The following is a 25,660-nucleotide window of genomic DNA, read 5'->3' as shown; positions in this document are numbered from 1 at the left end:
TCCAGCGCTCAGCCTCTTCCATTGCTGTCCGCTGTGACATTGGCAATGCCATTTGCTGAAGGGGAAGCGTAATAACCAGGTTAGTCATTTGCATTGTTGGTACAGGTTATTTGTAGGACTCTCATTCAGTCTTGAGTCTGCATGAGTCTGGAATGCAATGGAATATTCCATACAGCCATCCATGTGAATTCTGTTTCCCCTTCAGGGTCTGTTTCTCCTTATACAGGGTCAGAAACTGGCTGAATTTGGAGAAATTGTGACTTATTTGTCTTTGAGAAATCCTGAGGACACATTAATTATGAGCTAGGACTTAAGAGTTGTTTTGTTCTGTGTTTCTTTTTGTTGTTGTTGTTGGTCGTGGGGCTTGTACTCTGGGTCTGGGCACTGTCCATGAGATCTTCAGTTCAAAGCTAGCACTCTATCACTTTGAGCCACAGTGCCGCTTCCAGTTTTCCTGTGGATAACTGGAGATAAGAGTCTCACAGACTTTCCTGCCCCGACAGGCTTTGAACTGCGGATCACCAGATCTCAGCCTCCTGTGTTGCTAGGATTGCAGGTGTGAGCCATCAGTGCTGGTGTTCTGTGCTTTTTACAAAGGGTGTCCACTAATGTGGCTTTTTATTTACTCTTCTTTTTTCCTTTCCTTTCCTCCCTCCCTCCTTCCCTCCCTCCCTCCCTCCTTTCCTTTCGTTTTCCTTCCTTCCTTCCTTCCTTCCTTCCTTCCTTCCTTCCTTCCTTCCTTCCTTCCTTTCTTCCTTCCTTCCTTCCTTCCTTCCTTCCCTCTTTTCATGCTGGTACTAGGCTTGAACTCAGAGCTTCACTCTTGCTTGCCTGCTCTGCTCAAAGTGGGTTCTCTACCACTTGAGCCACAGCTCTACTTCCAGCTTTCCTCTGGCTAATTGGAGATGAAAGTCTCATGGACTTTTCTGCCATTCTTGGCTTCAAATCTCATACTCTCCCGAGGAGCTAGCGGGTGTGAGCACATGGCTATTTTTCTAATTATTGCTTTTTCTTTTTAAAATTGTTTTTTGTAAAGGTGATGGGCAGAAACTTTACAGTTACATAAGTCAGGTAAAGAATATATTTCTTTTTGGACAATGTGCCCCTGCCCCTTCCCTCATTCTGTCCCAGTTTTCCCCTTCCATCCTAACCCATTAGCTGCTTAGTTCATTTTCAACATAGTGTCTGGTGAGTATCACTGTTGCATTTACTCACTCTTTGTCCTTCCATTTCTCTGTTCATCTATATTTTTTGACTTGCATACAAACATTACCTCTAAGCAACATACATGAAAATCTGTTTTCTAGGATGCAGCTAAATTGATAGTCATTTTCATTGTTGTCAAATCTGCTTTAGATGGACCCACAGGGCTGGAGGTTTTAGAGATTTTCTTTCTTTCTTTCTTTCTTTCTTTCTTTCTTTCTTTCTTTCTTTCTTTCTTTCTTTCTTTCTTTCTTTCTTTCTCCAGATTGTAACATAGTTTTATTCTTCATTTCTCAAGGCCTAGAGATTTTCTTAAGTAGAGAGTGGTAGAAGATACAGGTACTAGAGTGTGATACATTCACTTTCTAGCACCAATATATAATGAGATGGCCTACATTATCTGAGAAGCAATTGCATCTAGCCAGGCTGGGTTTCCCAGCCTTTCTAGCTTTCACAGTATTAGCTTATTTTTCCCCAACATGGTTCTATAATAACAACCCACTCCTTTTTCCTGCACTCCTGACCCCTCTCGATGTATTGTTATACTCACACTGAAAGAAAAGCTATCTGTACACATATTGTCTCTTCCATTGGGCTCCAGGGATTTTCCTTTGATTTGGAAAGAATAATCATTAAAATTCCGCTATAAAATACACAGGAGGGAAAGAAAAGATTAAGCTCCAGGAATGGAACACTTGTGTTGACATTTCATTTAAATGATGAGCTGAAGGGGAATTATCTTTTCAAATGAACGATCAATTATTACACATCTGAATTATCCAAAGTGTTGCTCACCACTGATTTATTGGCTGCATAGTTTAATTGTGTTTTCCATCCTTCAAGATATTAAAACACAGCCAATATTCAGCAGGTTACCTCAAACATATCATTAGTTTCTCTACAGCACCTCTCCCTGGTCTGGAAGAATATTTTTGGTGAGTAGCAGTTATCTCCTCTCTGGCAGCTGGCTCTACTTTCCTGTTCTGGAGAATTGGCCATATTCACGTTTGCCAACAGAGGCTCACTCAAGTGTCACTCAAGGAGAGGGGGAGGAGCCAAGAGAGCTTTAAAAAGGAAAGAGGAGTCAGTTCTATTTTTCAAAAAGAGAAGCTGTGTTTGAGAGGTCAACCAATTTGCAGATTTCTTCTCCAGCCCCATATCAGGGTCACGGCTGGAACTTTCTACCAATTTTTCCCTTTATTTCCTCTGTCTCTCTCTCTGTCTCTCTGTCTCTGTCTCTGTCTCTGTCTCTCTCTCTGTGTCTGTCTGTCTGTCTGTCTGTCTGTCTGTCTCTCTCTCTCTCTCTCTCTCTCTCTCTCTCTCTCTCTCTCTCTCTCTCTCTCTCTCTCTCTCTCTCTCTCTCTCTCTCTCTCCTCTTTGCCTGGCTGTGCCTGTCACAGCAAAGTCAGTCTCAGACCTACAGAGTATGGGTGTCAAGCTCTGTGAAATTTGTCATAAGGGTGTTAGGTATTTCTAACTGGCTTCCAAGAAAAACATCAGATAAGGAAATCTCCTGGAGTCTTTGCAAAGCTGCATCTGGAGCCTCCCAGAAGGTGAAGAAGTAGAAGGCAGAAGCAAAACAACAAAATAAAAGATGTCCCCAGAACCAAAAGCTGACCAGGGTAGACCAGTTGGGAGTGAGATATACTCACTTCGCTTGGGGTTTAAGTTCTTTTCTGTTGAAGATTGAAGCCTTAGCAAGATTATGCTGCTTTCACTTAGCCTTCTGTTGCCTGTAGTTTTTCAGTGTAGTTTTGTAACTGCCTCAGCCCAACAGCATTGGAACTGTTCTGCAGAGGGGAAGGAGACTTATACCTGTACCGGTAAGTGATCTAATCAAGAGGAATTCTCACCTTGGGGACACTGTCTCGAGGTACCTGTTTAACTTTCACTGATACACTTGCACAGTTTGGTTTTTCTGGTGTGTTTATTCAAACCTTCTGCTTTGTTTTCTGAAGCATGTTTATTTCCATACTGCTTGTTGGAGCTCATCTCCTGGGCTGTAAAAATCTCAGGGATATGAACAGTTCTGTGTGGATAAATAGAAATCATTTCGAGCTTGCTATTTCTTTCCATAGGATCTTCAGTCTTTATCCCAAGGAATTAATAACAGTTGATAGGCTTTCCAGTGGAAAATGGAGAAACATATGGTAGCTATCCTTGTCCTTTCTGAAAACTGTCTAGTTAAACCATAAGAAGAAAGGGGCTCCCTTCTGATAACTTTGTGTAAGTTCAGAAATCGCCATAAGGAGTGTAAAACATGAGAAGGGACTGCTGAGCAAAGGTGACTCGAATGTTGTGAAAATTAACCAGAGGGTCAGTTTCCGCCTCCTCCAGCTGCTCACCAGTGGCTGACTCTGGAGCTTTGGCACAGTGTCTTAGGAACAAGTGCATTGTAACTTTGAAAACTACTAAGAACTGTTAGTGAGTGAAAAAGCCACAGCTCCTCCCACTTACAATAAAATTTTAACCCCAAAGAAATAAGAATTCCATGGATCACAGGTTCTGGTCCTGACGGAGACTCTTGCTTTGCAGTGTTTCTCACTGCTGACTCTTCTTTTCTTTGGTGATTGCAATATTTCTGACCTACTGCTCGATTAATGCTACCATGTACATCCTGTCCAGAATATAGGCTGCCTTGGGATTCCCTTCTTGGCATCTTGCCCTTCTGAAATAGAATCTGGCTTCCCCAGTGAGGATAGATCAAGGACAACACAATTGTGTTTGCCAAAGAGAAACTTCTAGAAAAGTAGCCCAGAAAAAAAGTAGGAATAATAAGGAGAAGAGAACTGAGCCACAGAGTCAGAGATGGGCTTGCTCACTGAGTAGCTCACACCTGAGAGAATGTGAGGTGTCCTTGCCCAAAGACCCAGGCCTGTCACCAGGCCCTGCGCATTGTCAGAGGTGTGCAGAATCTTAGGGTACTAAAATGTAAGATGCTAATAATCTTTCTATTCCCAGCACCTAGAACAACTCCTGTTGAATGGATGAGAACCCCCCCCCCCCCGCCCTGCACCATCTGTTAACCACATTGTCCCAGAGAAAGCCATTCAAAAGGGGGAATAACAGACAAAAATAGTCCATGCATTTCTTACTCAGTTGTTGAGGCAGGAGTAAAGTTTGGGACACAGTTACTTCATGTGGATGGGCGCATGGCAGGGGTAGAAGAAGCCTTGGAGTTTGCTGGCAGAAGACCTGCCATCTTTGTGGTGGTGGGGTGGGAGTGGTAGTGGTAATAGGAGCCAATCAGGCTGCTGGTTTCTGGGAAAGACCAGCGGCTACTGAAGCAGATCCCAAGAAAAGGAAGAAATCACAGAATGAAATCTTTTCTGTATAGCTCTAGGAACTCAGGGGACAGTGAGATTCCTGCTAGCATGCAGTCTAGGCCTGTTAGTCTTTGTCCCTTGTGCTAATGGTTCAGAAGTGACTTGGCTGGTTACATCAGACTAACGTGAATCTCACAATAATGAGCTAGGAAGACTGTCACAGAGGAGAAAAATCAGGTTTCAGAAGAAGCAAACCCCATTTCAAATCCATGTTACCTTATTATTATTATTATTACATTTATTTTTAGTTGTACAAAGGGATTTCAATTCAACATGTCAGTGTATGAGTACATCTTGTAGAATGTATCTTTCATCATTCTTCCCTCTCCTCCTCCTCCTCCTCCTCCTCCTCCTCCTCCTCCTCCTCCTCCTCCTCCTCCTCCTCCCTTTTCTCTTCCTTTCCCTTTTTGTGTCAGTCCTGGGGTTTAAACTCAGGGCCTGGATACTGTTCCTGAGCTTTTATGCTAAAGACTAGCATTCTATCACTTAAGCCACATCTCCACTTCTGAGTTTTTGTTGTTTAATTAGAGATCAAAATCTCATGGACTTTCCTGCCTGGGGTGGCTTTGAACTATAACCCTCAGGTCTCAGCCTCCTAAGTAGCTAGGATTACAGGTGTGAGAGTCACTCGTGCCTGGCTTCATGTGACCTTATTGGTTAAATTGTTTCCTAAAATCCCTGGGAAAGAATGCCTCTGGTTCATAACCATTGTGGAGATCACATGACTAGCATATGGAACACACCTATACCATAACTAGCAGAGTATTCCCAACAAACGTTGTGTTCGGTTCTAAGTTATGGCAGAATTTCTTTGATCACGTTGTACATTTTGAAGGACTCATTTTGAACAGGGTAGTGACTTGGCTCCAGCCTCAATGAGTGAATCATATTGTGATTCTGCCTCTTTGCTTTTTTCCTTCCTTGCAAGTCACTTTTTAAAATCCCTTCCCCCTACTTTACACTCCAGGTTTCATGTTTGTCCGTAACCGCCAAGGTCACACCGTTGTCACCTCCTGCATTTCAGAGGGTAATGTTTCCATCTCCTCTCTAAATAGAGATAGCGACATCGTCTATTTTTTCCCCTCCCATTTAAACTCCATTTACCTTAGTTCTTGCCCTTGGCATTGAGACAGGCCACCTGATGGGTCAACCAAAGCGGCAAGAAGGAAGCTTTGTGATTTAACAAGATCCAGGTAATATGATTCTCCAATTCCTGAAGCTACTAGTCAGTTCAGAAAAGCCACAGATACGTTCTATAGTACTTAAATAAGAATTTCAGGGATCACAAATGGGTCTTGTATTTAACCAGTCTGTTGAAATGGGGGTACTTGCTAGGCTTTTATTGAAGCTAAGACTTAGTAATTGCTGGCAAGTGGCTTCTGAACTTTCAAGACTATTTGCCTTGGAGGACACATGTCAGTGGAAAAGGAAACTGTTGTGGCCGGTGTCTGTACCCATGCTGTTCTTGGTAAATGACGGGTGAGGAAGAAGTAGAGCCTCAGGGAGCTGGCTCCTGGAATGACCCAGGGTGGCACAAAGTTAACCAACTGGGCAGATCAGTTTTACGAACAAATAGTGAAGTCACTGGATGCTAATGTTGTGTCACTTCCAAGTCATGTGCAGGGCTATAATCTCTAGATTCAAATCTCGTTTGTTTACAGCCAGTTGTGCAATTTTTTTTCTTTTTTTATTGTTGGGAAAATGTATAGAGGGATTACAGTTAACATTCATCGGGTAGTAGGTGCATTACTTCTCACACATTGATACCCCTTCTCATGTTTTTGTCCCCATTTCCCTTCCCCAACCCCCTCCCAATCATCTTGTTTTCCCCCTTCCCTTTCCTATTTCAAATAAACAAATAAATATATATACAATATACCAGATAACAAAGTCAGATACAGTAACTATATGAGATTAACCATAAAGGCAAAAAAAAAGAGAAGAGAAATAAGGTAATACATTAAGAATGACAATCACACAGGATTAAACGCTTGTTTGCATATCCTAGAGTTCCTTTCATTTAGTTTCATCCTATTTGACCTTATGTATCTATGTTTTCAACTATTATAATCCTCTTCTAGGAAAGTCCTAGCTGTGTACTAATTATTACAAATGAGGGAAACCATTGAGCTTATGTTTCTTTGGGTCTGGCTTAAATCATTTAATATGATTTTTTTCCAAGTCTTTCTATTTCTTTACGAATAGGGTGATGTCATTCTTTCTGATGACAGCATAGAATTTCATGGCGTATAAATACCACATCTTGTTGATCCAGTCATCTACTGAGGGAAATCTGGGTTGGTTCCATATCTCTGCTATGGTAAATAATGCATGCAATTTTTGAAAGATCCTAATTTCATTCGTAAATACTGTATGACCGATACTCTCCCCTAAGTCAGCACTGCTTTTTTGTTTGTTGGTTTGTTTGTTGTTGCCTTTGAGGCTGTAGCAGAAGTTAGTAGAATAGAGGATAAATTTCAAAGGCTGCCTGATTGGATTCCAATCTCAGTGGAGTTTCTTGTGGATAGCGTCTGTCACTTTCCTTACTAAAATACCATCTCCTCGAGAGCTGCTGTCTGCACCGTATCCTTGTATCCACTGTCAGTGTCATCCATGGAAAACATGCTTTCAAGGAATTCCTAAAGCTTTCTCACAAACTTTTCAAATTCCACAAAGCATCGCAGTGTCAAGTTGAGTTCTGGTTCTCATTACTTTAAGTTTGAACAATCTTAGAGTTACAGAACTTGTTAATGTTGCTATGTTATAGGTTTTTTTTTCCCCTTTGCATTAGTTTTTATTTATTTATTTCTTATTGTTATTATAAAGGTGATGTGCAGAGGGGTTACAGTTACATAATTCAGGTAAAGAATGCATTTCTTTTTGGACAATGTCACCCCTTCCCTTACTCTCTCATAGTTTTTTATTCTTGCCCCCGGGCACAAGTTGTCTAGTTCATTTTCAACATAGTGTCTAGTAAGTACCACTGCTGCATTTCTTCATCCTCTGTCCCACCATTTCTGTATCCCTCTTTATGTTCCCAAAGATAGAAAATGAGCAAGTGAGACAAAAAGAAAAGAAAACAACACCATTTCCTGGAATTCATTTTAATAAATATTGATTTATATGGTTAGAGGCAGATCAGCATTGCACCTTTGTGTTCATTCTCTAGGAGTATCCTCCTTCGATTATGTTATAGTTTTCAATGTTGTGATTAACTTTTACAGAGAATCCAGGTTGATCATAGTGGCATGCACCTATCATCCTAGAAAACTGTGGTTGGTGCATGGCAGCTAATGGATTATTCTGGCCCAGGAAGAAATGCAGCAGTTATGGCCAGATGACATGACGTTCAGGGCATGAAGGAGTTTCCTCATCCTTAGGTGATGTGCTCTGCCTGGTTGTGTTGTGTCATGTTAGGTGCCAGCTTTTAAAGTGGTTAAGATCTAGTCAGATGGCGCATGCGCAGTGCTAGTCATAGAATAACACAGATGAAACTAATTCATATAAAGTGCAGCCCAGACCTCCGCTGGCCCCCTGTGCTTCAAAGCCCTCTGTCACCTTGATTACCTTATAAACTCTCACCCTCTTTCTCTTTGATTTGTTTTTATTTATTAAGATAGGGTCTCACTCTATAGCCAGAATGACTTTGAGTTCACAGTCTTTCTGACCTCTAAATTACAGACTTAGGCCCCATGTCTACCATTTTTTTGTTGTTTTTTCTTATTTCTATGAGCCTATTGTTGTTGTTGTTAAATATTGAACCTAGGGCTCCATCCATGTTAGGCAAGCATTCTACCATTTGAATCACACCCAGGCCTTTTTTGTTATTGTTGTTATTTTGTTTTTGAGATAGAGTCTCACTAACTTGGTACCGAGGCTGCTCAACGCCTCATGTGTCTGCTTTTGCTACCCTAGTTAAGGAGATTGCAAGCACGTGACACACATTTTTTTTTTTCCTGAAGTAGGACCCTAATACATTATCCAGGCTGGTCTTGAACTCACACCTCAAGTTATTGTCCTCCTTTAACCTTCAGAGTAGCTGAGAGTACAGGATCATGCCCATTGTGCTTGGTTTTCTTAAATCTAACTCTTAAAAATTTCATCAAGGGGCTTAAAAGCTTTCTTCAAAGAGACTAAGGACCGCAGACAATTCTAATATTGTGGCCCCCTTCCTGTAATCTCAACTGTGTTCAGACTACTGCTATTTCAGACCAAATTTACTAAACTCACTGATAAGAAGTCAGAGGCTCCTTCAAGTTTTCTTACATTACAGCAGAAGGGTGAAGCATTATTCTTTTTGCTTCTGTGGTGATCAAATACCACCAAAACCACAGTGCAACACATTAAAACTGTCATTTAGCTAGGCGCCAGTGGCTCAGACTTGTAATCCAAACTACTCATTTTATTTTTTTTGAAAGATCATTTTTCATTTCTTTTCTGAGGTAATATATAGATGATAGCAATTTACTACTAAAAAACCCCACCCAAATAAAAACTCTAAGTTGGTTAATTTCTAATAATGAGTGAAAAAGTTATAGTTATGAAAGAAATTTGTATATGAAGGGAGTTTGCAAACAGAGCTTAGAAAGCTTTCCATTGTTACCTGACTCTTAGAGAAGACAAGAATGATAAAGAATCCAGGCACTGGTGGCTCATGCCCATAATCCTAGCTACATAGGAGCCTGAGATTGAAGAATTGTGGTTCAAAGCCACCAGGGGTAGAAAAGTCCATGAGACTCCATCTCCAATTGACCAGAAACAAGTTGGACTAGAGGCATTACTCAAGGGATAGAGCACTGGCTATAAACACCAAAGCTGAGCAACATATAATCTCTTGAGTTTAAACTCCAAAATGGGGAGTGAGGGAGGAGAAAGAGAAAGGGGGGGTGGATCTATGTGTAAGAAGGAAATCAGGTGATGGAAGATACTGCACTTCTAGCTTTGAAGATGGAATAAGGAGGCAGAATAGAGCCAGAAAAAAGGAGCAAGGAATGCAAAGACTACCTCCTATACAATTCAGCAATATACTGCAGAATTAGATATGAAGCTCTCCAAGGGATGTAATTGCAGGACTTCCTTCCTTCTTTTTTTCCTTCCTTTCCTCCCTCCCATCCTCCCTCACACCCCCCTTTCTTTCTTTCTTTCTTTCTTTCTTTCTTTCTTTCTTTCTTTCTTTCTTTCTTTCTTTCTTCCTTCCTTCCTTCCTTCCTTCCTTCCTTCCTTTCTTTCTTTCTTTCTTTCTTTCTTTCTTTCTTGAACTCAGGGCCTGGCCAATGTCCCTGAGCCTCTCTGTGCTCGAGGCTAGCACTCTACCATTTGAGCCACAACTTTACTTCCATCTTTTTCTGTTTATCTGGTGCTGTGGAATCAAACCCAGGGCTTCGTGCATGCTAGGCAAACATTCTATCACTAAACCACATTACCAGTCCCCCAGGAATTCATTTAAAGGACCTTACTTTATAATAAGTCCCTGAAATCTGGATGTAGAACATCCTGCCTTATGGGAACAGGCTTAGAATAAAACGGAGTGATCTCTTTGACATAACTAGTACAGCACTGAAGACTGAGGAATCTTGGTTCACACAGTTTGAGCCTGCAGGATGGCTGAGGTGGAGTGGGAGAGGAGGCCACAGGCTTTCTCAGGGACAGTCCCTCAGTTCAGAGCTGTGTTCTCTTCTCATGATATCACCGTCCTTTGGATGTCCAAAAGTCATTTAGTCTTCGTCTTGTGATCCATCAGCCTGCTTCCAGGTATAGCGCATGGTATGGGAAGTCAGTGGTATCTGCCCTATTTCTTGATGATCTGGTGGTTTCATTTATATGGCAGCTACTTTCCATGAACCTTTGCTCCCAAGGTCATCATGGTCGACTGCTCTTGCTCCCCTGTCTACTCTTACAGATCAGGCGAGGATGTGGAATTGGTTCTGCAGGTCCTGTCAGTCAATGCTTGCTTTTTGTCACCCACCTTCAGTGCAATGGGGACTTCTCTGCTCTTTGGACTCACTCACTGAGGGACAACTGTATGCGCCAAACTTTCTAGACGCTTCTCTAAGTCCTGAAGATCCTTTAGTAATCGACGAGGTGGAGAAGTCAGAGGTTTCAGTGGATTTACTCTGACCTCTTTTGTGTCTTTGGTTTGTGTTCCTTAGAAATCATGTTTGATCTTTTATGTCCTTCCTCCTTACTGAACTCCCAAGATAAACAACCCTAGTTTTGATGTGAGAAAGCTTTTACTTTCCAAACACACACGATCTCCTGATGATCAGATACACACACTGGTCTACTGGTGTGTGCCTGGTTCTTAACAGCTCTAGAAATACCCTCATTTACGTAGCGCTTCTAGGTCAGTAGAGAATAATAATAGTTCTGCCAATCCTAATTCTCAAACTGTTTCATTTTGCTTTAAATCCCATTATATTTCATGTCTATAAATACTTAGCCTGAGCCTGGTTTACGGAAATGACAGTTGTTAAGTGGTGATGTTCTGTTAGTTAACAAACCAGGTCAAGTGAGAAAGGAAGGTATTGACTGTTTTTTGGAGCATTTTGCTATCAGAGTTTTGAACTGGCACTACTCAATTTGTATGTGCAATCCAAATTTAACTGAGTATCCTGAAGTTTAGGTGATAATGCTAACCTAGTCAAAGTATGTTCCAACTTTTGGAGGACAGCATTTCATTTGTTTTTTCCTGCTACCACTTAAGAATGCCTTTAGTTTTTTATCATATTCTATGAAGACAGTTGCTCTAGTCACAAGTGAAACTGGAGGAGAGATTTGTTTCTAAGATAAAGATGTTGGTGTTGGTGTTGTTGTTTTTGCCAGTCCTGGGGCTTGAACTCAGAGCCTGAGTACTGTCCTTGAGCTTCACTGTGCTCAAGGCTAGCGCTCTACCACTTGAGCCAGAGGGCCAGTTCCAGTTTTTTTTTTTCTGTGTATATGATACTGAGGAATTGAACCCAGGGCTTCATGCATGCCAGGTAAGCACTCTACCACTAAGCCACATTCCCAGCCCAAGATAATGCTTAATTTACCATTTTTATTTCTAACCTGTATGATTAAAACAGACGTTCATATGAACCTGATCATATGAACCTGGTAATAAAATGTCATGAAGGGTCAGGAATTTTGCCTAGTGGTAAGAGTGCTTGCCTACCATGCACGAAGACTCAGGTTCAATTCCTTGGTACCACATACATAGAAAAAAAAAAGCTGGAAGTGGTGCTGTGGCTCAAGTGGTAGAACTCTTGCCTTGAGAAAGCCCAAGGACAATGCTCAGCCCCTGAGTTCAAGCCCCAGGACTGGCATGAAAAATAACGTCATGAAGTAGTTCATTTTTTCACAATTTGGCAATCCTCATCTCTTGGAGGGAGTTGACAGACAAGATGCTTTACAAAACTAATTTTCACATGCATAGGAACTATATTTCCTATAAAGCAGATTTTATTTTAAAAAGAAACAAGACCATGAATGAAATATGAATTCTGTGGTTATGGTCATCATGGTTAAGGACTTGGTCCACATCAGATGGAGTATCATTGAAAAGAAAACAGTTTTGTATCTTTCTTCCTGTTCAGATTCTGCGCCCTTCTTGATTTTCTCCCATGGAAATGGCATCTTTAGGATTGACCCGGAAGGAACAAATCACAAGCAATTGGCGATGGATGCTGGCACATCTGTCATCATGGATTTTCATTACAAGGAGGAAAGAATCTACTGGGTGGATTTAGAAAGACAACTTTTGCAAAGAGTTTTTCTGAATGGGTCAAGGCAGGAGGTAAAGCACCATTACCCATGGTCTTTGAGGAATTTATGTACAGGCTGACAAATATGGTACACCGAATTCTCAATACAGAGATTATGTTCCAAATGTGTGTGTCTATCAAATATAGGTATTTAATCTGCATCTGTGGTATTGTATCATTAATTAAGTTCACAAAATGGTATTTCAGAGGCCTCCAGAAGGGAGTATCCACTTAATTTTGGAAATATATAAATTGTTACCTTGGGATTAAAACAGATTATTTTCACATATATGGGTCCTGGAGCTTAAACTCAAGGCATGGGTGCTGTACTCAAGCTTTGTTTGCTCAAGGTTAGTGTTCTACTATTTGAACCATGTCTCTACCTCCAGCTTTTTGGTAGTTAATTGGAGATCAGTCTTACAGATTCTCCTTCACAAAACTAGCTTTGAACCATGATCTTCAGATCTCAGCTTCCTTAGTAACTAGGATTTTACACATAAGCCACCAGTGCTCATCTGCATGAATATCTGAACATCTTTTTTTTTTTTTTCTTTGTCATGAGGCTTGAACTCTGGCGAGGCACTGTCCCTGAGCTTTTCAGCTCAAGACTAGTGCTCTACTACTTTGAACCACAGCACCACTTTGTCCCGTCCGGCAGGACGTCAACTAGGGCCAAGAACCTAGAGGGAGGAATGAAAGGGACAGGAGACATGAAGAAGGCAGCAAGACAAGCATTCTGATCAAGCTGCGAATTTTATTTTTCACACAGGGGCTTATATGCCACTTCAGGAGAGGCAAGAGGGGGTTGGGGTACTGCTCAGGGTAGGAGGTCAGGTGGTAGGATGTTTACATATCAATACAAGCAGGCATGAGTTGCGTAGTGACCTTAGGGCAAGGAACTATGCAGGTACATTCTTACACTAAGAATTCAGGGAAGGGGAGAATGTCTCCGACACCACTTCCGGTTTTCTGGTTGTTAGTTGGCAATAAGAGCCTCATGGACTTTCCTGCCTGGGCAGTCTTTGAACCTTGATCCTCATATCTCAGCCTTCTGAGTAGCTAGGATTACAAGCATGAGCCACCAGTGTGCAGTCCCAGCTGCATGAATATCTTAAAAGAATACTTGAAAACATCTAGAAACATTTGTAGTTGTCACAGTCAGGAGACATAGGACAGGAAGGGCAGTAAGGACATCTACAGATAAAGGTGCTAAGCCCTCTCCAAAATGCAGAGTAGTTTCACATGTACAAAACTACACAGCTCAAAATGTGAATAGCACTGAGATTGAGATACCTTATTTTAGCTGTATAAAATCTCTATCATTTAGGGGAAAAATTACAGGACATTTAGGAAGAACCTTAAAAAACTTTTATTCTCAAAGTGTTCATACTAAGAGAAACAAAATGAAATGGAGGGCAGATATAAAGTATGATACTTCAAACACATACAAAAGATCTGTAATCTTTCTTTCCAAGTAGTAGAACCCTTAAATGGGTCCCACGAAAAATGTTTGTTCTCTCAGTATTCTGAAGGTGGATTATAGGGGGCAGATGATTAGAAAACTTTCCATATTTATTTCTAACACAAAATTCTCACTTAAAAAATAAAACCAAACCTTTCTTCCTCTGATTATTCCTAAAAGCTTCAATTAGGTACTAATACATTTGATCATACTGGCTAATCTCACATTTGACAAGTATGACTACTCACTAGTCTCCAACCACCTAGTATAATAGTTTCAAAACCTTTAGTCTAAGAATCTAGAGGCTTCTTGTCACAGAACAAAACAACAGAAAAAGAAGGAAAAGAAAACAAGTCATTAGGAATGGGTTGACTTGATACTGAAATTCTACCATTATATTCTTTAAAATCTTGTGTATTTTCAAAATCTTGTGTATTTTTAAAATTTTTTTTGCCAGTCCTGGGTTTGAACTCAGGTCCTGAGAACTATCCTTGGGTATCTCAAGACCAGAAAGAGCTCTACCACTTGAGCCTCAGCACCATTTCCGGCTTTTTTCTATGTATGTGGTACCGAGGAATTGAACCCAGGTCTTTGTGCATGCTAGGCAAGCACTCTACCACTAGGCCAAACTCATGGATAAATCTTGTCTATTTTTAAAATCTTGTCTATTTTTTAAAAGCTATTTTAAAATCTTGCCTACGAAGAAAAACTGTGAAAATACAAGTTATTTGCCTGGGAGAATGAATATATGTCTGTTGGCCATTGTTAAAATGGACTGGATGGATTACTTTGAGATATTGACTAGTACAGGGCCTGAAACTGTGCCATCTGTGTCCAAGTTCAGAGATGTCCCATGAAGAGCTGGGACTCTGTACATGAAGGTTGCCATGTGTACGAATCAGGGCTTGACCCTCCAGCTCTATATAGTCTGGCTGACGTGTCCACAACTGCCATCCAAGATGGAGGGGCCTTTGATTATTTCAATCATGAGAGGGTGGTAGCATGTAAAGAGAAGCCCTGTGTCTCTGATCATGGTCTGGTGTGGCCCCTGAGATCTGTAGGAGGGGAGGAGCATAACGGAGGAGGAGAAGTACCACCAAGAAAACCAGGGCACCACCAAGAAATTCTTCCACTTCAAAGCTCTCTACTCAGACTCTGAGGAAGTCTTGCTAGAGTTTGGCAAAGATTAGGATTGGATCCAGATAACATAATCTGAAAGATTACAATAACCAGTGGAACTAAATAAACTGTCTTTGCACATCAAAATGTCACTATCATTGTAGTAAAACTTACTAATATGTTATGGCTGATTGCTTAATTAAAGAGTATATGGGATCATTTTCAACTCCCAAACTGGGATCTAAATTAATGCCTAGAGGTGTTTATAAGGGGTGGGAGAAGGGAGAGGGAATATTTTTGCCAACATCGAAGCAGAGGCACATAATTTGTCACTTAAATGGGGAAATGCATAGAAGTGACAGGGACTTAGAAAATAGATTTTTTAATGTACAATGATGATAACAATTTCGTTGTGAATCAGGAAACATTCACAATAGTTCTGAAATGTTGTTTTTCAGGTAGTGTGCCACATAGAGAAAAATGTTACGGGAATGGCAATCAATTGGATAAATGAGGAATTGATTTGGTCCAGTCAACAGGAAGGAATCATAACAGTAACAGACATGGAAGGAAACAATTCGCATGTACTAGTAAACACCTCACATTATCCTGCAAATATAGCAGTTGATCCAGTCAAAAGGTAAAGTCTGCCATTTTCAGACCATTAAATATATTTCAGAGCTAATAAAGATTCCTACAATCATAACACTTTAAACTAAAGGACCTTCTCCCTGACACCAAACCCTTTGATTCCAACACACACACACACACACATACACACACACACACACACACACACACACACACCATTTTCAGTAGGGCAATTGCCTACATTTTGAACTCTACAAATGCTCTGAGATCTCCTAATTTTCTGCTAGACGGCATAATCATCTCTCATCAAGCTCATGGGGTTTCCATGATAAGCAATATGTGCACGTTGAAGGGAATTCTCATTTAGACTAGTTGAACTGGTCTTGTGCATGGGTCAGGGTCTGCTGAAATACTAAGTCTGCCAGATCAGTTATGATTCTATGTGATATGTTTGCCCAGGTTTATATTTTGGTCCTCAGAGGTAGCTGGTAGCCTTCACAGATCAGATTTTGGCAGTGTGGAAGTGAAGACCTTGACGCAGACACCAGAGAAAGTAATGGCCCTGTCGTTAGATGTGCTGGAGAAACGGATCTTTTGGATTCAGAGAAAGAGAGAAGGAAGTAGTTCTCATATTTGGTCCTGTGATTATGATGGAGGCTCAATCCATCTTCTTACACAACAAACAAGGTAGGTTTGGCTCATAGCATAGCAACTGTCATTTGAAGCTTGTGGAATGAATTAATTTTACTTTTTGTTCACTAACCTGCTAATGTAGTTTAGCACATAGTGTTGTCTAAAAGAGATTCACCCAATTATTGGATGAATGAATTTGGGTAGGCTATGTAACTTTCTTACCTGTAGTTTTCTGTAACAGATTTGCCATATTATTGGTTGGAAAATTTGGGATGGGTTATGTGACTTCTTATTCTTGGGTTTCTTTCATGTGGGGATCATAATTCCTGCTTCTTAGTATTATTGTGAAGATTAAGTGATAAATGAAAATAAAACTAGTAGCTGGCATAAAGTAAGCTTTTGCATACTGGCAATGTTATGATTTTTTTTTTTTGTGGGTCCTGGGCTTGAACTCTGGGTCTGGGCACTGTCTCCGAGCTCTTCAGTTCAAGGCTACCGCCATATCCCATGAGCTAAACCCCAGTTTCCCTTTTCTAGTGATTAATTGGAGATACGAGTGTCACAGTCTTTAGTGCCTGGGCTGGTTTTGAACCGCAATCCTCAGATCTCAGCCTCCTGAGTAGCTAGGGTTACAGGTGTGAGCCACCAGCTCTAGGCGGCAATGTTATTCTTTTGTGAACCATTTTGTCATGTATTCTGTGAAATGTCTTTATTTGACATACTGTGGTACCTAGCTTCAATGAGAAGCAGAAATTAGCCACATATGCAACTAACAAAATCAGAAACTACTTGGACCCTATTCTTTCCTCCTTCCCTCCCTCTTTCCTTCCCTCCTACCCTCCCATTCTTTCTTTGTTGGTATCAGGATTTAAATTCAAGGTCTCAAGTTGCAGTTGATGTTGTATCACTTGATCCATGCCTCCAGGCCAGAATTTTATTTGTTAATTGGAAATGTGATCTTGCAGAATCTTTTGCCTTGGCTAGCTTAGTTGTTAGATATCAATCTCCCACATAGCTAAGATTACAGATATGAGCCACCAGCACAGAAGAATGAAAAGGAATCTGGAACTAAGAACTATATTCTGCCGGGTACTAGTGGCTCACTCCTGGAATCCTAGCTTCTCAGGAGCAGAGATCTGAGGATTGTGGTTTGATGCCCATCAGGGCAGAAAAGTGCCCATGAGACTCTTCTCCTAAAAAATAAAAATGGTGCTGTGGCTCAAGTAGTAGAGCACAAAAAGGTTAAGGGACAGCACTCAGGCCCTGAGTTCAAGCCCCACAGTCAACAAAACAAAACAAAAACCTATATTCTATAATTTCAGATTATAAGAGCGTAAATAAAGATTTAAATTTAACATACTTCCTTAAATTTAAATGAGAAACAAACGAAAAGATAAATCTAGATAAGGCTGGGATGGCAGTGGCTCAAAAAACTGACATCTGAGGATTGCCATTCAAAGATAGCCTGGGCAGGTCAGTGAGACTCTAAATTCCAATTAACAACCACAAAACCAAAAGCGGAGCTGTAGCTCAGAGTGGTAGAGTATTAGCCTTGAGCAAAAGACCTCAAGGACAGTGCCCAGTCCCTGAGTTCAAGCCCCCCAACAGACAAAAACAAAAAAGAAAATGAAATGAAACTTTAATAATCCAAGGAACCAATGTCAGCCATTCTTCATTCCTTTTCTGATTGTTTTCAGGAACCATTTGTTTGCCATGTCCCTTTATGGTGACCATATCTTCTACTCAATACTGAAAAAGGAGACAATCTGGATAGCCAACAAATACACTGGGAAGGATATGGTTAGAATGAACTTCAACACATCATATGAAGCACCTGGTGAACTTAGAGTCGTGCATCCCCTTCTACAGCCCAGCGTGGACAGTGGTGTCTGGGACTTTGGTGAGTCACTTTGTTCTTCCAACAGGGCCTGGCACAAAGGCATTGCTCGTCTAATTGCTCAAGTCAGCCTCTTAGGTTGTCTACTTGTTACTTGTTCAAGCTATGTGCTTAGGAGTCACAATGGAAGGAAAATTGTGTGTGTGTGTGTGTGTGTGTGTGTGTGTGTGTGTGTGTGTCCTGGCACTAGGCTTCACCTCAAGGCCTGAGGCTGCTACTCTACCACTTGAAACACAGCTCCACTTACTGCTTTTTTGTGTGTGTGTGTGAGTCATGGGGCTTGAACTTGGCCTGGGCGTTGTCCTTGAGCTCCTCAGCTAAAGGATATCACTTTACGCTTGAGCCAAGCCCCATTTCCCATTTTCTAGAGGTTAATTGGAGATAAGAGTCTCAGATCCTTTTGTGCCTGGGCTGGCTTTGAATCTTGATCCTCAGATCTCAGCCTCCTGAGTATCTAGGATTACAGGAATGAGCCACCACGCCCAGTCACTTATGGCTTTTGTTGGTTAATTAGAGATAAGAATCTCACGGAATTTTCTGGCTTCAAATCACAATCCTCAGATCTCAGCCTCCTGAGTAGCTAGGATTACAGGCATAAGTCATCAGTGCCCAGCTTGTTTCCCTTTTATTGACAGATAATTTTCATCATATCCTTAATGGGTTGCAACCATCCAAATGTAAAGATGCACTTCTGTAGAGTAGTTCTTGGCTGAGTGCTATGCTCATAATTCCAGATCCTTTGGCAAGAAGTGAAAGACCCCAAGTCAGAATCATAGGACTGCCATTCTAAGTTTTAGCTCATGCTTATAACCAGGTGTTTTGCTAACTAAGGAATTGGAGCCTGCAGGCCATAAAACTACTCCTTGACAATTGAATGAGAACTTCCCGTCAGTTCCCCCAGCTTGGGAAGCTCCCTAATCCTTATCTTATCTCATTCAACCACCTGATGGGTGTAAACCTGAGATTTAGCCTATTCCCGTATTTTGATTGTTACTTAGCTTACTTTTGTATTCTTTGGCTATTACCAAGTTCCAGGTAAGATCATGCTTGGAAACTATTTCTATGTTGACCACTTTGTACAAGGAGGTCATAGAATGGTCTGTAAGCATGTCTTGCTAATGCCCGTGCCTTTCATAACTGGGCAAAAACTTGTGTAAAGCCTAAACCTACCCTTTTCCCTTAGTAGTAAAAATGGATTGCAGCAAGAGCCCCTCACCCTCCAAAGCAAGAGCTCACATCTTGCTGAATACCAAGGATTGTTTCCTCATACCAGGGGCCAGAGATGTGCAACTTAGCACGAACACTATCTAAATGGTGATTGGTCAAATTGTATGGTTTGTTCTAAAATTATTGGCTGCCTGCGTGCAGACCTTGTTGTAATGCTTTAAACTTATTTGCTAAAGAAGCGCGGGCTCTGCTGTAACGGAGTGTGTGGACCTATAAAAAACCAGCCCCAGGACAGTTCGGGGCTCTCAGCCACTGACCCGAACCTTGCGGATCTCGAGGTCACGTGTACCTGGGAGCCCGAGCATGCCCGAATAAAACCCTCTTGCTCATTGCATCCAGTGGTCCGTGTGTGCGTCCTTGGGTGCGGGTCTCCGCGGCTCTTTCAGAAGTACTTGTGTTTTTAAGGCATTAGTACTAAAGCAACTTCAGTGATAATATGACAAAAAATAACTTTGTTGGTTTTATTTTTGTTATAAAATACAAATACAAACATACACAGAGCATCCAAAAATATATTTCTCCATGAGAGATGCCTAAACTCTTATTTATCAAAGCATGGTTTGTAAATTTCTTCTTCTGCAGGATTTAATGAGACTATTTGGGGGAAGCAATTTCAAGGTCAAGTGGTGTAGACTCTGATTTTAATAAGTTGTTTGCAGGCCGCTTTGTTGTCAAGTGCCATTTCTTATCTGGTTAAGTACCTCGTTCCTCTCAAAAGTCCGTTCAGCCTGGGGTGTTTTTCTAGTTTCTTTGAGCAGTTCATGTGACTTACACTATTATTTTGAGCTCTTCTCTGAGCTCTTAGAGCAAGTGGAAAAAGAACTCAGACATACTGAATGTGAAGTTGCAAAGATTTTCCAGGAAAAGCTAAAGGAAAAATAGATTGAAAACCCAGGAGATTTATTTGTACTGTGCAATATTGAACAGCCTCAGGAAACCTGACCAAGGCACTGCTGCTAACTTAAAAAGCCACAGAGGTTTTAGAAGAAGACTATTTGGTGGTTTATACAAGCCTTTGGTTTGTGGGTTCTGATTGGCTGATTTTATTTTTGTATTTAAAACGATAGGCAAATTTATTAAGAAAGATACACTTTCAATGGAGGAAAGAAGATTCAGGTAGAGAACAAGTTAAGTTCAGGCTAAGTGGGTTTTTAAAATTGTACTTACAGTGCTAGTAACACAGAATGGCCATTTTGTATTTTCTTTCTTCCATGTCTATTACGACAGAAGAATAGGTGTCTATCCTGAATATTTGGGGAAGTGTTTTTTTGTTTTGTTTTCTGTTTCTTTTTTTAGAAAGTTGAGGTAGTCTATTCTAGTCTATTGAGAATTCACTAATGAGAAAGATAATTAACACACAAAGCCAAACTATAACTAGATTTGATACAAATTCCATATTCCCCATAGCAATACTACATGTATACATATTAAATATATTTATATTTATTTAAGTATATATTAAATATATGTATAATTGTCTATATGATTAATATACCTATATTATGTATATATATTTATTTAATGTATGTATATTAAATATAAATATGCATCCACAGATTAAGTCTGCATGTACACACTTATACAAGTGCTTGCATGGGCATGCATGAGTGCGCACACACACATACAAACTCCATATATAAGTAAGATAAATGGACAGATCCAGCAATCAAGAGGCTTGAGCTTTAATCAGTCCTGTCTCTTGCTGCCTACAGTGTCCTTTTCCTTAGCAGAATTTCCTAATCTGTAAAATGGGAAATAATTGTTTAGTGTAGCCCAAGAGATTGTTAAGAAAATTGTGATCCTGTGAATGCTTCGTAAAGCCAGGTTCTGTTTTTGTTTATTATTGTTGGGAATGGCAAATATTTAGGTTTTGAGACTGATTAGAGAAAATGTGCTTGGATGGAAGAGACTGCCCAGGCCTTGTGGATGAGATGAATCTGATACAATTTGAGGCAGAAGAAAAAGACTTGCTGGGTCAAGCTGGCTTGGAAATGCCACAAACACTGTTTCAGAACTGGTCAGGGTCGAGTTCACAGACATCTCAGCCATGTGGCGGGTCCCTCAGGGGGCCAATGAAGGCCCATTGGCTGCATGATTAGGAGCTTTAGTTGAGCTCAAAGGTAATTAGCCCCTTCATGAAGCTCTGAGACGGGTGTCAGCTGAGGCCAACAGTGGCATCCTGAGTGCTTGCTTTGGCCTAGTTTGAAGCTAAAGATCAGCAGAAGATTAAGCATATATATATGGGATATATATATATATATATCCCTCAATCCTCTGGGTTTGGCCACTTCCTGAAATGACCTTTCCTAGTGCCTGAATTCAGATCACATTATCATCTCAGCCACACAAAGGAGACTAACAATTGCTTTGGGCCTATGTCTATCACTGAAGAGAGATGGCTATTATTAACAAGTATCGCTAACATTAGCAGCAGCATGGGAAATAGGAAGAGCTTGCACAGGCTGACAGTTTATTTAAGTTTTATCTTTAAAGCTGACTTAAGGGCTGGGAATGTGGCTTAGTGGTAGAGTGCATGCCTAGCATGCATGAAGCCCTAGGTTCAATTCCTCAGTACCACAAGCTGGAAGTGGCACTGCGGCTCAAGTGGTAGCGCCCTACCTTGAGAAAGTGCAAGGGCAGTGCCCAGGTCCTAAGTTCAAGACCCTAAACTGGCAAAAATAAACAAAAACTGGAGTTTTTCAGAAGGTTACCTTTTATTAGTTTAGCCTTCACTTTGGCTCTGCAAAACAAAGCTACTGAATTGTCTATTTATTGTTCAGCTGTTAATTGAACCCATACATCCAATTATGGTTAATAAAAATTACAACACAAGCATCCCTTTACTCAGAATTCAACTAAACTATAGCTAATTCAATCCAAGCATCTATTTCACTGAGGAGATTTTCCTGTTTACATATATTTCATTATATGTAGGATGCTACCAACAGGTAAACACAGAAATTTGGGAAGATACATGACAAAGTCACGTATAAAATCTGAAAGATTCTATTCTTTAAATAATGACTACAAAAGTAGCTAAGTATTTAATCTATCTCACTCAAAAAGATGTTAGGCTTGGAGCCTTGCTATTTCTTAAGCAGATATTTCATCTTTAGCATGTTTGTTTCCATGCCTCACTTTGTTTTGCTTTTACGTTAGTCCTGGAGCTTGAACTCAGGGCCCTGGCTCTGTCCCTAAGTTTTTTTGCTCAAGGCTAGTTCTTCACAGCACCACTTCTGGCTTTCTGGTGGTTAAGTGGAGTTAGGAGTGTCATGGTATCTTTGCTGCCCCAGATAGCTTTGAACCATTATCTCAACCTTCTGAGTAGCTAGGATTACAGGCGTGAGGCATAGGCATCAGGCTTGTTCTTGAGCTTTCTTGGTCATGGCTAGTGTTCTACCACTTGAGCAACAGCTCCACCTCTGGTTTTTGTTTTTGTGGTTGTTTTTGGTTTTGGTGGTAGTGGTAGGTGATCCATTGGAAGTAAGAATCTCACTGTGTTTCCTGATTGGGCTGGCTTTGAACCTTTATCCTCTGATCTCAGCCTCCTGAATAACTAGGATTACAGGCGTGAGCCATCAGCACCTGGCTGGGTTTGTTTTTGATATATAAAAATCAGAATGAAATAGGTATGTCGAGGTTTAACTTTTGTAACCTAAGGAATATCATCTCTCATTGATTATGACTCTTTATCTTGAGGACTCTTTATCTTCATCTAGGGCCTCTGGGAGTGAGACCAGGGGAGAAGGAACCAGTTTCCTCACTCTAGGAAATCTGGATTGATGGGTTTTGACTCTTTGCAGCTAGACACCCCCGCCACTGTTGACACCGTGGGGAAGTATAGACTTCTTCAGACCCCTGTGGGATCTGCTGTCAGAATAAACTTCTCACTCAGAATAAACTTCTTCCGTTTCAGGGCAGAAACTCTGCAAACGAAAGAAAGGAAACTGCAGCAGAGGCCTGTGTGAGAGAGAACCCAAGTACCACTTGTGCGCATGTGCGGAGGGCTATACTTTAAGCCCAGATGGGAAACACTGTGAAGGTAACAGAGGCCAGGGGCTTTTCAGGAGGCCGTGCGGGGCTTTAGAGGGATCCAGTTTCAAGTTCACCCTTCCCTTATTTCTATTTCCTTTGCCAGAAGAGCACTCTTTTGTCCCCCCGCTCCCCACCTTGTGTCTCAGATCTTTTTATATCTTGGATTCTTAGGTCAAATAATCTCAGAAGCTGTTGAAGAATGGATACATTCAAGAACTCTCAGAGTATGCAGTAGGGATTATTATTGTGGTTGTTGCTGTTATTTTTTTGAGTTTGACTTTGTGCAAATCAGGACAGGCACATTGTCTGTTAGGGGTGTGGTTCTAACGTTATGGTTAGGTTCTGGAGGATTCTCACATCTCATCTATAATGAATACAGGGTGGATCACAATTACACATAAATCTAGCCCCTGTCTATTAATGATAGCCCTGTGCTGCCATGGGGCTGGTGGGGCAGTAAGCTAGCTGTTCCTGGCAGAACAAGTAATGCCACACACTTAACTAAGAACATCCAATAGTCCCTAGCTTAAATGGCATTCTATACCTTTTCCAAATTCTATGAATGGACATGTCAAAGGGTAATTCTTGCATGAAAATCCACAACAGGACTGTATAAGATGTGATAAAATAGAAATGGTTTCCATGTTCAGGAAATAAACATCTTCCTTTCTGAGAACTGGGGGAAAAATCAGCCTTTCCAATGTCAGCTACCACATATACAAGTAGAGCTACCCTACCCAGTGCTGATAGTGATAAGGCCACTGTACTCAGCATTAACCTTGTGACTGTCCTGCTTTGTTGCCTGTGTAGATATCAACGAATGTGCCCTGTGGACTCATGGCTGTACTCTTGGGTGTGAAAATACCCCTGGTTCCTATTACTGTACCTGCCCTGCTGGCTTTGTCCTCCTTCCTGATGGGAAACGGTGTCACCGTAAGTCACAGCAACAACTATTTATTGCATTTTATCTTCAGTCTTGCTTCTACAGTGACTATAATCTAGTGGGTGGTCTACAGTTCAAAGTGAGCATTGGAATTTCCTTGGAGTTTACTTTGCTTTTGCTTTTTCAAAATATGGACAACTGGGCACTACTAGAGTCCTAGTGAAGAGCAATTTAAAATTTTAAATACATTCCTTACACAGTACATTCTCTAGTTTCTTTTTTCCCTAAACTGAGCTTTTTGTCCCTTGTTCTATTATCCTTTCAATTGTTATACTCAATCTCCACTTTTCATTTTTTAAATTTTTATTTATTTATTGTCATGAGGCTTGAACTCAGGGCCTGAGCACTGTCCCTGAGGTCTTTTGCTCAAGGCTAGCATTCTACCATTTTGATCCACAGTGCCACTTCTGGTTTTTGAGTGATTAATTGGAGATAGGAGTTTCATGGGTCCTTTTTTCCCTGCCTAGCTTTGAACTGAAAGCCTGAGATCTCAGCCTCCTGATTAGCTAGGATTATAGACATGAGCCTCCAGTGCCCAGCATCTCCTCTGTTATAATTATTGTACTTTATCATATATTTATGATCATTCATTTATATTTACCAAGCATTTTGTTGTTTGTTAAGAGCATCTCATTACTCTTGCTCATTACTTAACCACATAAAAATAGCTTCAGTTTTCCTTATACATGTAATTTTTTTCCATATGAACTTGAGAATCATTTGGTCCCATTGCATTTAAAATACTCTGGAATTAGGATGACTTACTTTCAGAATCTTATTTGAGATAAAAGAAACTCAAATGAAACTAGTGACATCTAAAATAGAACTCTTTAAGTTTTAAATTTGTGTGTGTGTATGTGTGTGTGTGTGTGTGTGTGTGTGAGAGAGAGAGAGAGAGAGAGAGAGAGAGAGAGAGAGAGAGAGAGAGAGAGAGAGAGAGAGAGAGAGAGAAAGAGAGAATGTATTTTTTCCAAAGTTTACACTCTGGGCCTCTAGCCCTCAAGCCACTGTTTCTACTCATGGGCTGGCACTCTACCAACTGAACTATAGCTCTACTTCCAGATTTTTGCTGGTGAGAGATAAAAATCATTTGTCTCCGTGGGCTGGCTTTGAACTGAGATCTGAGTAATGAGCAATTATAGGCATGCTTTTTTTTTGCTTTTTATTGCTGTTTTATAACACACTTACCATGGCATTCCATAAATGTTTAATCTTTAGCATCTTTTTGGAGGATAGCATTTTTTATATTCAAAAAGCAAGTTTATTATTTTTTTTCAAAATTTTGAGACAGGGAATTGCTATGTATTCCAGGTTGGCCTCAAGATCCTCCTGTCTCCATCTCCAGAATGGTGTGATGATAGGTACACACCACCATACCCAGCTAAAAGTCAATTTCTTTTGGCTTGAATTGGAGACTCATTTAATTCCTGAATAATAAAGAAATTCACAATTAAGGCTTATTTTATTTATATTACTGTATAT

The 25,660-nt window shown here is 40.7% G+C and overlaps 1 protein-coding gene across 1 annotated transcript in view; it reads left to right on the top strand.

The window, feature by feature from the left end:
* The first annotated feature begins 2,494 nt into the window (after positions 1-2,494).
* Positions 2,495-25,660, top strand: part of Egf (epidermal growth factor) — a 61,307-nt gene continuing 38,141 nt past the window's right edge. The window contains exons 1-7 of the mRNA XM_090356685.1: positions 2,495-3,026; positions 12,104-12,303; positions 15,311-15,492; positions 15,903-16,130; positions 17,774-17,976; positions 23,117-23,242; positions 24,046-24,168. Of these exons, the coding sequence (XP_090212811.1) occupies positions 2,909-3,026; positions 12,104-12,303; positions 15,311-15,492; positions 15,903-16,130; positions 17,774-17,976; positions 23,117-23,242; positions 24,046-24,168 (1,180 nt within the window). The 5' untranslated portion in view covers positions 2,495-2,908. The remainder of the gene's footprint in view (positions 3,027-12,103; positions 12,304-15,310; positions 15,493-15,902; positions 16,131-17,773; positions 17,977-23,116; positions 23,243-24,045; positions 24,169-25,660) is intronic.

The sequence above is a fragment of the Megascapheus bottae genome, chromosome 23 (assembly GCF_031878675.1).
Source record: "Megascapheus bottae isolate mThoBot1 chromosome 23, mThoBot2.hap1, whole genome shotgun sequence".
NCBI lineage: Eukaryota > Metazoa > Chordata > Mammalia > Rodentia > Geomyidae > Megascapheus > Megascapheus bottae.
The sequence above is the reverse complement of the archived record's forward strand: the minus strand, read 5'-3'. Positions and strand labels throughout refer to the sequence as shown.